At 36.0% G+C, this 13,853-nt stretch overlaps 1 protein-coding gene across 1 annotated transcript in view; it reads left to right on the top strand.

The window, feature by feature from the left end:
- The window catches only part of abcg1 (ATP binding cassette subfamily G member 1), a 35,919-nt gene extending 28,165 nt beyond the window's left edge, over positions 1-7,754 (top strand). The window contains exons 9-15 of the mRNA XM_039660151.2: positions 962-1,110; positions 1,229-1,330; positions 2,765-2,933; positions 3,047-3,147; positions 3,648-3,806; positions 3,937-4,055; positions 6,999-7,754. Of these exons, the coding sequence (XP_039516085.1) occupies positions 962-1,110; positions 1,229-1,330; positions 2,765-2,933; positions 3,047-3,147; positions 3,648-3,806; positions 3,937-4,055; positions 6,999-7,227 (1,028 nt within the window). The 3' untranslated portion in view covers positions 7,228-7,754. The remainder of the gene's footprint in view (positions 1-961; positions 1,111-1,228; positions 1,331-2,764; positions 2,934-3,046; positions 3,148-3,647; positions 3,807-3,936; positions 4,056-6,998) is intronic.
- Positions 7,755-13,853: the final 6,099 nt, after the last annotated feature.

Raw genomic sequence — 13,853 nt, 5'->3', positions numbered from 1 at the left:
ATCTCCAGTGTTAAATGTACACTGCTCAGTGTTTATGAGTCCACACTCAAGAGTGTTGTAAGCAACACTGAAGCAGTGTTAAAGTTAATGAGATAATTAAGTGATTAATTGAGTGATGATTGAGCATTATTTGCTCAAGTTCTGAAAGTTAAATAAAAGCTCAGGCTATGTTTACACGGAAACGATTCTGAAGAGAAAACGCAAAAGTTGCGTTGCGTCATCACTTTTTATTCTGCGCTCAGACGAGCGTTTAGTTTTGTGTGGGAAATCCGCGTGCAAATGGTGACGAAATTCAATGTAGTATGCACTTCAGGCGGCTAGAAGTGCATACTACAACAACACCAAGTCCACGCGCCTGCGTAACCTTCTCTGTCAAGTAGACTTTTGCGTTTTTACCGTTTACATGGAAACGGTGGAGCGTTTTTAAGATTTCCACTCTGGAGGGTGGTTTCACTTTTTTGCGTTTTTAAGCCTCAAAAACGCCATCGCCGTGTAAACGAAAGGAACATCCGATAAAATATTAAAATTACGTTATTAAAATAGTAAAATTACGTTTTCACCCGCGAGCGTTCTTGTGTAAACAGGGCCTCAGTGACTTGCGCATCTACGTTTACCGTCAGAAACTACAGTATTATTTAGGTAATAAAGAAGACATTTAAAATGTTGGGGTTGGTACGATTATTATTATTTTTATTAAGTCTTCTTCTCACCAAAGCTTCATTTATTTGATCAAAAATACTGTAAAACACCAATATTGTGAATTATTATTACAGTTTGCAAGGTTACAGTGTAATTATATAAATAAGTTCTGAGTGATAATAATCAACTAAATGTACTTATTATAGGGTTAGGGTAGGATTAGGATTTGGTTTAGGGTTAGTTCTGCATAATGTAGTGTTATTACTATGGTAAGTACATGCACCAATGCCACTAAAATAAAGTGTTTTCTTCTTTTCTCCAGTAATGGAGGTGGCCTCTGGTGAATACGGTGACCAGACGGCTCGGCTGGTGAAGGCTGTTCGGGAATGGAAGTGTGAGAAAGACTACACAAGTGAAATGAATGGTAATGGGGTCCATAACCCCTTCCTGTGGCACAGACCATCTGATGAGGTGTGTATAGAAACATGTGAACCCTTTATGTAACATGATGCAGCGGGCGTTACGTCATATGAGAGATATCTCTGCATTTTGTAATACGAGATCTAATAATTGAACCTATTTTCTTTAGGACTCTTCGTCGTCGGAGGGTTGCCACAGTTTTTCTGCCAGCTGCTTGACGCAGTTTTGCATCCTTTTCAAGAGAACTTTTCTCAGCATCCTGAGAGACTCGGTAAGCAACAGCGCCACCTGGTGGGGACGTTTAGAGACACATACACAGCACAGACAAATATGTCATAGGTGTTTAAACATGGAGAAGCTGATTTCACCATGTGCAACTTTGTTGATCCTGGAACAACATTCCAATCGACCAATCAGATTTGAGGAACAAGTTTACAGTTTAAATGTCAAGTTTAGGCTTATGTGCTTCTACATCAGTGTTATTCACTATCACTACCATGGGTAAGGTCAGGAATTTTGTATCTAACTCGGCAAAATCATGACATGTTTAAACATCATTATCATAAATGTGAATACAAACTACATTTAAACTCAGTTACGTTTCAATAATAGTAAAGGTCATGGATTTCTCTGGAATAAACTGAAATGAATTTGTCAGTCTAGAAAATTGTTTTCTATTATTATTACATTCTAAAAAAAAAAAAATCTGGGTTGTTTCAACCCATGTTTGGGTAAAATATGGACAAACCCAACATTTGGTTTCAATTTTTAAATTAATTTTTTTCAACCCAATGGCTGGGTAATAATACAATGGAACATAAATCACAATTTCCTTTAAAAATACCTCAAATTGTGTGCATGATTACATAGGAATTTCATATGAACGTTTATCATAAAAGGAGTAGTTCACTTTTAAAAAAGACTTCTGCTGATAATTTACTCACCCCCATGTCATCCAAGATGTCCACATCTTTCTTTCTTCAGTCGAAAAGAAATTAAGATTTTTGATGAAAACTCTGTATAATGGACTTCAATGGGAACCAAACGGTTCAAGGTCCAAATGAGAGTTTCAGTGCAGCTTCAAAAGACTTTAAACGACACCAGGCGATGAATAAGGGTCTTATCTAGGACCCTTCGACTCATGACTCGAAAAAAGATTTATTTATTTTGATGAACGAGTTCGAACTGGAGAGTCACGAACGCACATCACAGAACAGAGCAAAGCGAGCATTTGAGCTTATAAAACTTAAACTTTTTTATTTATTTTTTAAATGAGCGATCGTTTCGCTAGATAAGACCCTTATTCATCGTCTGGTGTTGTTTAAAGCCCTTTGAAGCTGCACTGAAACTCTCATTTGGACCTTAAACCGTTTGGTTCCCATTGAAGTCCATTATATGGAGAAAATCCTGGAATGTTTTCATCAAAAACCTTAATTTCTTTTCGACTGAAGAAAGAAAGACAAAAGTGAACAAAAGACAAAAGTTTTTAAAAGTGAACTACTCCTTTAAGAGCCTGGAATTCATCAGAATTTCATTATATTTGAATTCTACTTAGATTTTAATTAGATGTATCCTGTTTGCTCCCTAAATTCCAATTATTTTCCAATTCAGTTGTTGCATTCATAAACTATTCTCAGTACGGTGGCTACCGTGTAAAATCAGAATGAAGAAAAGCTTGATTTGAAAATGATTCGTCTCCGTTTAGGTGTTGACTCACTTGCGCATCATATCTCATCTTGGGATTGGAATCCTGATTGGTCTGTTATACCTGGGCATCGGCAACGAGGCCAAGAAAGTCCTTAGCAACTCTGGCTTCCTGTTCTTCTCCATGTTGTTCCTCATGTTCGCAGCTTTGATGCCCACCGTTCTCACCTGTGAGTCTGTAAAATCTGTGTAAAAAGGTCTTTGATGCACATTTACTTTACTTTGTAACACTCTTCGTGAAAAAACAAAAACATGATCATGTTCTTTCTGACTGTTTTTGTAGTTCCACTTGAGATGGGCGTCTTTTTGAGAGAACATCTAAATTACTGGTACAGTCTAAAGGCGTACTACTTGGCCAAAACAATGGCGGACGTCCCGTTTCAGGTAACATGGAACAAATAAAACATGAGGGTTTCTCTTGAAAAGTAGCAGGCTCTGTTGAGATGATTCACTTAGTGGATAAAGGATAAGGTTCAGATGGGGGTTTCTTCAGAGTAACGGGATAAAAATGGAACAGAAAGGGAATCACTAAGATGGTTATGGCATAAACATGTTATTGGAGGATTCAAGAGGATTTGCTTTTCAGGTCAAATCACGATTTGCACAATATAGACAAATCCTGTTGCAACATTACATAAGCGATAGTGTTTCAGCAAGAAATATTCTTCAGTTATTAACTTAACCTGACTTTTGTTGGATCCTTTTTTACATTTTCGTGTTTCTTAAGTGTGTAATGTTGCTTTTTGAGCATGAAAAGGTTTCCAAAGTTACAAAGCAAAGTCAATTGAGGAGATATTCTCTCATTTTTTGTAACATTGACTAGTCCAATTGTTAGTTTTCTCTTTGAAAGGAGATGCTTCAAAATACTCGTTTTGTGCCGACAGGTTGTGTTCCCAGTGGCGTACTGCAGTATAGTGTACTGGATGACATCGCAACCTTCAGATGCCGTCCGTTTCATTCTTTTCCTGGCTTTAGGGACACTCACGTCACTGGTTGCGCAGTCGCTGGGACTACTGATAGGAGCGGCTTCCACGTCATTACAAGTGAATACCTCTACTTTTGCCTTGTCCTGTAATGTTCTGTCATATACTTGATATTATGAAAATAATTGGCCACATTATCAATCAGAAAATGTACACTTTTGTCTGATGCAGTGTTGTGTTTTCTTGACAGGTAGCAACTTTTGTCGGTCCTGTGACTGCGATCCCTGTGCTGCTATTTTCAGGCTTCTTTGTGAGTTTTGACACCATCCCAAAATACCTCCAATGGATGTCATACATTTCCTATGTCAGGTAAGCGAACATCAGAAAATGCTCATTACTTCAATATTAAGATATGATAGTTTCTGTTTGTGCCATCATCTGCATTATTTGAAATTAGATACTTAAAGGGATAGTTCACTTTGAAATACATTTTTGGTATGTTTTAGCTTACAGTACCTCAAGGGCATCCAAGATGTAGGTGTCTTTGTTTCCACAGTAGTTTCAATTTTGATATTTTTAGGTCAAATTGTTCTTGTCTGTCAGTCATATTATGGAGGTCTATGGTCACCACCTCAAAGAGCATGCACAGAGAAGTCCAAATTAAACATGATTTAATGACTCGTAAATGTAAGTACACATTGATGGCCTAAGACACGAAACGAGCGGTTTGTGTGAGAAAACGAACAGTATCGAGAACGAACCGTGCGAGAGATGACTTCCGGCGCTTTTGCCGACCGAAGCGCCCGTGCCTTCAGATCACTTGGACGTGGCTGTGATTACAAGAGGTAAAAACGATATAAATACTGTTCGTTTTCTCACACAAACCGCTCGTTTCGTGTCTTAGGCCATCAATGTGTACTTACATTTACGAGTCATTAAATCATGTTTAATTTGGACTTCTTTGTGCATGCTCTTTGAGGTGGTGACCATAGACCTCCATTATATGACTGACAGACAAGAACGGTTTGACCTAAAAATATAAAAATTGAAAATACTGCGGAAACAAAGACACCTACATCTTGGATGCCCTTGAGGTAAGATAAAACATACCAAAAATTAATTTCAAACAATCCCTTTAAATTATTTATACCTAAAGACAAAAATGATTAACCAGCAATATCACAGTTTCACCGAGTTTTATGCACCCTTGTGAAAGAGATTTAGACGTTAGAAGAGTGCTTTTTGACCCCCCTAAGTAGAACTTAAGTACATCTTTATATGTCATTTCATAATTCTATTAATTTTCAAAAATGTTATAGTGTACTGCCGAATGTATCGGCCAGCATTTAGAGTAAAACATAATATACTATTGAAACGTGTATGATACTGTATGTATATTCAACATGACATACAAGTTTGTTATTGCACATTTGTAATGATAGTAGATGCATTTTTACTATATAAATGCATTAACTTTAAATGTAATGTCAAATAAGTTAAAATGACAATCAAGTACTTTACATATGCTTTAGTATGACAAAATATTACTAAAACATAATGTTTAAAATGTAGACTACATTTAACCCCTTAACTGTCACCCCCCCTTTTTGAGAATGGGGGTTAAATGCACTATTCACACTTAAATGGTTGTAATTCAAGAATGCCTTGGAATATATACCCAAGTTTGGTCTTGTTTTAAAGAAAACACTCAGCAGATTATTGCTGAAGTGAAAACACTTCAAAAAATGAAAGTATGAAAAAGTTATGGAAGTTTTAATTCACCGTAAATCAAATATACTGTACTATATATTTTTTATTTTATATAAAATATATATTTTACAAAATATTTTTACTCTAAAATTACTATAAAATCAAAGCCATAAATCTAACCAAGTTATGTTCCAAATTTGAAGTTGATATCACAAAAATTGAAGTTCCCATGAGATTTTGTTTAGGCGTAGTACCAAAAATAGCCACCGGGTGCCATTGAATTCCATTGAATTTAGTTGTGTACATTCTGCCTTAACAAATTAATACATTTCTGTCCAAATATCAATTTTGTCACAAAATTTGGAACCTTGAGACTCAGACCTTTCTGACAATGTGTTTTGTCAAGATTAGAAAAGGTTTTGATCATAAATTATGAAATATAAGGATGCCCAAAAGGGGAGGAGCCTCATAAAATAAGTACCGTTTCTATGGTAACGCAACATTCAATTATAAAATGGTTTTCACAGGATGAATTCTGAGTTTATAAGCTTTCAAATGATACCTAATTTATGATAACTACTAAAATATGTGATATAATAAAAAAGGCGATAAAAAATATTATTATATTTTAGAGGATAATATATACATATATATTATAATTTTTAGAGGATAATGTTATACTATACTTTTTATTTTTTATTGAAAAATACTAGATTATATGTTTTATTATGAACTTTTAGCATAAAAACAGAAGTTTCAATGATTAAAAGTGGGTGCATCAACTTTTTGTGACAAAGGTCAAAACTCCTGTTATGATGCAGATTTTTTTAGGTGCACTCTTGTCATAAATTCATTAATTACTCTTCCTACATAATTTTTAACACAAAACAGGGGTCGAATATTTAATTAGAAGTCTTAGACCTTTCCAAAAATATATAATTTGTCATAATTAGATTAGGATTTAATAGAAATATAGTGAAGTAAAGTTAGGCGTCCCGGTACCGGGAAGGTGACAGTTAAGGGGTTAAGTAAAATTCTTAATTTTACACAAACGTGAAACAGTCATGATAGTGTACTCACTTTATTTCCATTTTATTTCATTAATATAAATATAAGTGTGCGTGTAAAGCACACTCATTTTTTCACAAGGATGTTTAACTCCTTTTTAACATAATCTTGAGCATGAAATAATCGTATCATGTACATTATAACGTAATTATGTTTTACATCTCATTACAAATATTAAACGTGCTACAAATATAATTTCATGTTGTACATGTTCAGTAGTTATAAAAGTACACTATGTAAGATTATCATAAAGATGTTTATCAAAGTGATTGTTTGATTTGAGATTTTATATTAAGGACGACTATTCACAATTACTACTAGCAATAAGTAAATCAATGATCGTGATATATCGATTTGATTATTTTATTATAACTTGCAACTGTATAGGCACAATGTAGTAGACTTAGTGTAGTGGTCAAAATACTAAATATTTGACCAATCACAAACAAGTATCCTATAGAGTTGTATAATAAAACCAATTTGTATAACCAAAAACACTTGAACTTCTAAATCAAGTTGTCCTCTGACTTTCAGATATGGTTTTGAAGGGGTCATTCTGTCCATATACGGGCTTGACCGTGAGGACCTGCACTGCGACAAAGACGAGACATGCCACTTCCAGAAGTCAGAAGCCATTTTGAAGGAGCTGGATGTTGAAGATGCAAAGCTCTACTTGGACTTCATCGTGCTGGGCATCTTCTTTGTGTCGTTTCGTCTCATCGCCTACTTCATCCTCCGATACAAGATCAGTGCTGAGAGATAGACTCGTGTGATGGAGAGAGTGCTGTCGAGACTTTCTTGCCCAGGGAGGGCTAGGCTGAAAAAGCCCGAACAGAGAGGCATGTTTGCCTACACTGGACAGAAACCTGGGCTGAACCTGAAGTCACAGTATGTACTGTAATTGTCCAGCTTTTGCGTGCTTTTAATAAGAAAACAAAGCGCTTAGAACGCAACCGGGACTCAACCAGAAACGCGATCTGACGTTCAGCAGTCGACTGAGAAAGGAATGGGCTAATTTGTGTGATCATATTGGAAAGCTGGAATCTTTTCTCTCGCCCTTGTGAAAAAAGAAGTGTGCTTAATTGTATTGAATGTGCACATGTGGTGTACTTCAAATTTTTAAAAGTACATTTGAAAGCAAAAATGCTATTTGCAGATAATATTAAAGGATTAGTTCACTTTTGAAAAAACTTTTGCTGGTAATTTACTCACCCCCATGTCATCCAAGATGTCCATGTCTTTCTTTCCTCAGTCGAAAAGAAATTAAGGTTTTTGATGAAAACATTCCAGGATTTTTCTCCATATAATGGACTTCAATGGGAACCGGATGGTCCAAAAGACAGTTAATAACAGTTTCAGATGCAGCTTCAAATGTCTTTAAACGACACCAGACGATGAATAAGGGTCTTATCATGCGAAACGATCGGTTATTTCAAAACTTATTCCAAAAATGTAACTTTTCTAAGGACAAATGCTAGCCTTGCTATATTCTCTGAGGCGCGTTTGTAACGTCACGTAATACGTAATTACGTTCAAAAGGTCACGGGCGACGTAGCCGGAAGTACAGAATCAAAATCGTCCGACATCGTTGTTTTTCCTTTTAATTCCTTTTTTGTAAACGGCGTTTGAGTTAGTTTGCACGTTCAACCTATGCGTTCAACTTGTAAACACTCTGACTCTGTACTTCCGGCTACGTCGCCCGTGACCTTTTGAACGTAATTACGTATTACGTGACGTTGCAAACGCGCCTAACAGAATAGAGCAAGGCTAGCATTTGTCCTTAGAAAAGTTACATTTTTGGAATAAGTTTTGAAATAACCGATCGTTTCGCATGATAAGACCCTTATTCATCGTCTGGTGTCGTTTAAAGACATTTGAAGCTGCATCTGAAACTGTTATTAACACTATCTTTTGGACCTGAACCATCCGGTTCCCATTGAAGCCCATTATATGGAGAAAATCCTGGAATGTTTTCATCAAAAACCTTAATTTCTTTTCGACTGAGGAAAGAAAGACATGGACATCTTGGATGACATGGGGGTGAGTAAATTATCAGCAAAAGTTTTTTCAAAAGTGAACTAATCCTTTAATGAAGTAAAAGCCACTAATAAGAGCGCACTTTCATGACTGTTTCATAACTTAAGTATGTTTAAAAGGGGCACTTTTTAATTATTTCATATTAAAGCGTACATTGTAAATCATGCTTTAAAGAACTATACTTGTTTTCATGTTTCTAAGTACATAGGCCACTAAATCATTAAAACACTTGATTGTAATGTGATATTACATTTTTCATTACAAATATGTAATAATTGCAAATATATGTATTTCTACAGCAATAGAAATGCCCTAAAAGTATATTTTCGTTTACCATAAATATTTGCCAGTGCATCTGGCAGTGCACACATTAACAATATTTCAAAGACGATATAGAAGTAATTATGAAATCGCATTAAAAAATGCACTCAAGTCCTACTTAAGTGGATCGCGAAACTCTTGTTCAGCTAATCACGTTTAAGCTACAACAATTTAATTCCAATTAACATGCAATTAAGTGTACGTAAACATTCAGTTTAGACTTAAAGGAGTAGTTCACTTTAAAAAAAAAAAACTTTTGCTGATAATTTGCCATCCAAGATGTCCATGTCTTTCTTTCTTCAGTCGAAAAGAAATAAGGTTTTTGACAAAAACACTTGTTTTGGTGAAAACACTTGTTTTTGATGAAAAATACTCGTTCATCAAAATTAACCAATCTATTTTCAAGTCATTTCATTCGTTGAATGAACCAAATGACTCAAAAAAAGATTCATTCATTTTGATGAACGAGTTCGAACAGGAGAGTCACGAACTCGCATCACAGAACAGAGCAAGGCAAGCATTTGTGCTTATAAAACTTTTAAAAAATGTATTTATTTTTTAAATGAGCTTGGTAAGACCCTTATTCATCGTCTGGAATTGTTTAAAGCCCTTTGAACAGTTTGCAGTTTGTACTGAAACTGTCTTTTGGACCTTGAACCGTTTGGTTCCCATTGAAGTCCATTATATGGAGAAAAATCCTGGAATGTTTTCATTTAATTTCTTTTCGACTGAAGAAAGAAAGACATGGACATTTTGGATGACATGGAGTGAGAAAATTATCAGCAAAAGTTTTTTTTTAAAGTGAACTACTCCTTTAAGGAGGTCTACTCCTTTCAAAGGTATGCTAAACCAGCCCGTTCTCATCCCAATACTGATGCTTTTGACAATGTGTATACATCCAAAGCACATGGCACCCTTTAGCGTCAATATGAGACGCAGATATACAGTATATATGGGCCAGAAGACGCCTCCTAGTGGTCTAACCCTAACACTACCCCAGACCTAAACCTACCCATAATCGAAGCGTGTTATATTGACGCGAAAGGGTGCCATGTGCGTTGGATGTCAAAAGCGTCACTATATGACGCCCAAGGATGAGAATGCGTTGCGTGAACTGCTCTTTTTTTCACAAGGGTGCTCTTTTTTTCTGTGCAATGATTGGATATAAAAGACAATCATTAATTTCGGGTCTACCTGGCATTCCTTCCTTCTACTATTAAAAGCTCTCATTCTGTTGGTAATGGCTGCCTACTGCTCTAGTAGGAGAATGATAACTTAGAAACTTGTGTAGGTTGTAACTGGTTTACAATCCTATCAGAGGAACAAATAAAATGAATCCAAAAGAGAACTAAAGGCGCAAGGTGACTGGATCTCCTTAGAATGAAAACGGGAAAAATGCATCAAATCCTACTAGCATGTCGATCTGTGCCGCTATTGTCACCAAACAGAACCGCAAAAGAAATTACTGTTTTCAAAAAGGTTTCTTCTGTCATTTGTCAAACAAATGGATAGTCCCAGCCAACCAAATGTTGTAAAAGCAACTGGCATACAAGTATACACCCTTAGGTCGAGCTTGCTTGTTTAAATTCATGCTGACATTTCTGGGTGTTTAAGACAAAAATCTGGGAAAGAGATTTATTTTTAGCATTGCACAAATCACACACATCACCTTTAAGTCTCCTTACAGCATGTTCAGTATATCTTTATGACTTTAGTAATGAAGCACAGTATATCTGACAAACCATCATCATATGCAAATATGAATTTTGCCATCTTCGCTGCATTATATTTTTGCCATTTTTTAGACTTTTTTCCACTAAGTTATCAATTCCAAAGTTGTCAAACCCTAAAATCCTTCTCTCATATTCAGAAATGTCTTTTATGAAAGGTTTGCAAGTACACTTTTACTGCTCTAAATGCCTTTTATTTTCCTGAATTATAGGTTCGAAGGTCATGATAGTAATCTTAGAGGATCTCACACACTTCCATGAGCTGATTATCATCCAAACGTGTTTAAAGAGCCGTTGTCATTGATTAATGTTATATTCTTTGTTGACATCTATTCACAGATTTCATGCTTTCTGGTTACGGGACAATCAAAAAATGATGTATTTGCTAAGTCAACGCAAAAGTGAAAATGTGACAAAAATGAAGAATGCTATTTATTATGCGTGTTCTTAGTGACCTCCGAGCTGGATGTCCCCATGCAGAGCATCATTCACTAAACATTGCAGGCACAATGTGAATGCTGAGCTTAACTCAAGTGTTATTACAATCATACCAAACCTGACGTGGAAATCGATGCAAAATATCTTTGGAACCATCGTCGACAGCTGTATTACCTCTCTTCTGTTGGAAGAGTATTTCTACTTAGAATCGAGTGCATATTTATGTTTTTTGTATATGTAAAATGTATATTATGTTTCTTATTTAGCTTCCTTCTTTGAATCTTGCACTTACAGTATGAATCGTTATATATAGACATTCAATGGCTCTATTTTAAAAGTTATTTCATTTTCCATATCCGAAATGGTCTACTAGATACAATGTTTATGCTGCACAAATCTAATGTAATAATAGTTACATTTTAGATATACTAATAAAGATTTATTGTTTTCAATCTGCTTTTTTGATGGGTAAAAACATAACATGATCTGTCTGTCTATATAATGAATTGCACCAAGAGGACAAGTGGTTAAAGTGGCCGAGACTTTCAGAATCATGTATTTTTTAAAGGAGAACTCCGGTGCAAAGTGAACCTTTGGTCTAATAAAACATCGGTACCTACTCAACTGTTCTCTGAGATTTGTTTTCATGTAAATCGAATGTAAAGAGTTCTATCTCTTAAAACTGTTTAGCGTATAACGCTAGAACTGGGGGAATTTACTAAGTAAAAAAGAAATCGGTAACAAGGCTCAAAATAGCCCCACACTAACACAGTAACATAATGAGGCTCCATACATGCAAAACAAAGCATTGAGAACTTTGTAAGTGTACAGACCGTTTAATAAGAAGATACTTTATGAAGACAGTTCACTTTAGGCAGGAGCCATCTTAGAAAATAGTCTCGATAAGTCGATCCCCGAACGCCGTTCATACAGTTCAGAAGTTCGCTGAACTTCATATAGTTCAGCTCACTCAGCACGATGTTCGTGGTTTGACTTGTTGTGACTGTTTTCGAAGATGGCTCCTGGTAGGTTTTTAACTTATTAACTCATTAACTTAATTGAAAAGAAATTTAGGTTTTTGATGAAAACATTCCAGGATTTTCTCCATATAATGGACTTACATGGTCCAAACGACAGTTAATAACAGTTTCAGATGCAGCTTCAAATGTCTTTAAACGATACCAGACGATGAATAAGGGTCTTAACATGCGAAACGATCGGTTATTTCAAAGCTTATTCCAAAAATTTAACTTTTCTAAGGACAAATGCTAGCCTTGCTCTATTCTGTGAGGCGCGTTTGTAACGTCACGTGATACGTAATTACGTTCAAAAGGTCACGGGCGACGTAGCCGGAAGTACAGAGTCAGAGTGTTTACAAGTTGAACGCATAGGTTGAATGTGAAAACTAACTCAAAACCATTTTACAAAAAAGGAATTAAAAGGTAAAACAACGATGTCGGACGATTTTGAGTCTGTACTTCCGGCTACGTCGCCCGTGACCTTTTGAACGTAATTACGTATTACGTGACGTTACAAACGCGCCTCACAGAATAGAGCAAGGCTAGCATTTGTCCTTATAAGTTACATTTTTGTAATAAGTTTTGAAATAACCGATCGTTTCGCATGTTAAGACCCTTATTCATCGTCTGATATCGTTTAAAGACATTTGAAGCTGCATCTGAAACTGTTATTAACACTATCTTTTGGACCTGAACCATCCGGTTCCCATTGAAGTCCATTATAAGGAGAAAAATCCTGGAATGTTTTCATCAAAAACCTTCATTTCTTTTCGACTGAAGAAAGAATGACATTGACATCTTGGATGACATGGGGGTGAGTAAATTATCAGCAAAAGTTTTTCAGTTTTGTCTGGAAGGTACCAACTGCTGTGCCAGTGCCACAGCTAGCCAGTGAAGGGAATCCAGTTGGGAAGTCCAGTAGTGCATGCTCAGATATGATCAAGATCTGTATCCGGGCACTACGTGTGACGAAGCCGTTTGTGCGACGCACAGTGTTAACCGTCAGCGTCTCACTTCATTTCGTTCACTCCTTGCAGATATAGTGCACTCAAATGCCATTCACTATATAATGAATGGCATATATAGTGAACAAATTACAGTTTGGAGGGATAGTTAATGAGTGAACGAGTGAGTGGTTTCAGACACAGCTAATGTCTTTGTGCTCGCCGTGCCCGCATTAACTCTGGTTTACCAATTGGAGGTTGATTAAACTAACTCCTCACAGGTGTTTTGGAAACAACATAGCCAGAGTAAGCAAGTTTGGGGTTAAACAACCAAGAGTTCAAGGTTTATCTGACGGTAGGTTGTTTTCTGGAATACAACCTGGAAAACTACTTTTCTGGAAAATAGGTACCTGTTGTTTTTTAACTAATTAAATAATTTGCAGGTTGTATATCTGTTTGTTACCCCTTTATTACCCCAAACTTAACATATCGTTCCCTTATACTTAAACGGAAGTACACTATAATTACAGAAACGTACACCGTAATTTCAGTGTACTTACACAGTTGTTTGCGGGTCGTAAACTAAAGTGTTACCAATAATTGTTGTCTGTGGTTGTATATGGCCTGTCTGTGGCAATAATAATAATAATAAAAAAGAAGCTCGCAACATATGGAAAAAAAGAACTATGAACTAGTTCATTATTTTAGTATGAACTATGAACTGGAACTAGTTCATTTTAAAATGTGTGAACTGAACGTTGAACTAGTTCATGTAGAATGTGAACTTTCCTAACACTGGTTGCCACTCCCACGTGACCTCAGTTGAACTGTCAACTTTTTCATTGTTGTCATGACAGCGCACCTTCTCGTTCAGGAGTTGTGAGTTTCGACTTTTTTTAA

The sequence above is a fragment of the Pimephales promelas genome, chromosome 16 (assembly GCF_988280905.1).
Source record: "Pimephales promelas chromosome 16, fPimPro1.hap1.1, whole genome shotgun sequence".
NCBI lineage: Eukaryota > Metazoa > Chordata > Actinopteri > Cypriniformes > Leuciscidae > Pimephales > Pimephales promelas.
Note: the sequence above shows the minus strand (reverse complement) of the source record. Positions and strands in the feature narration are given on the sequence as shown.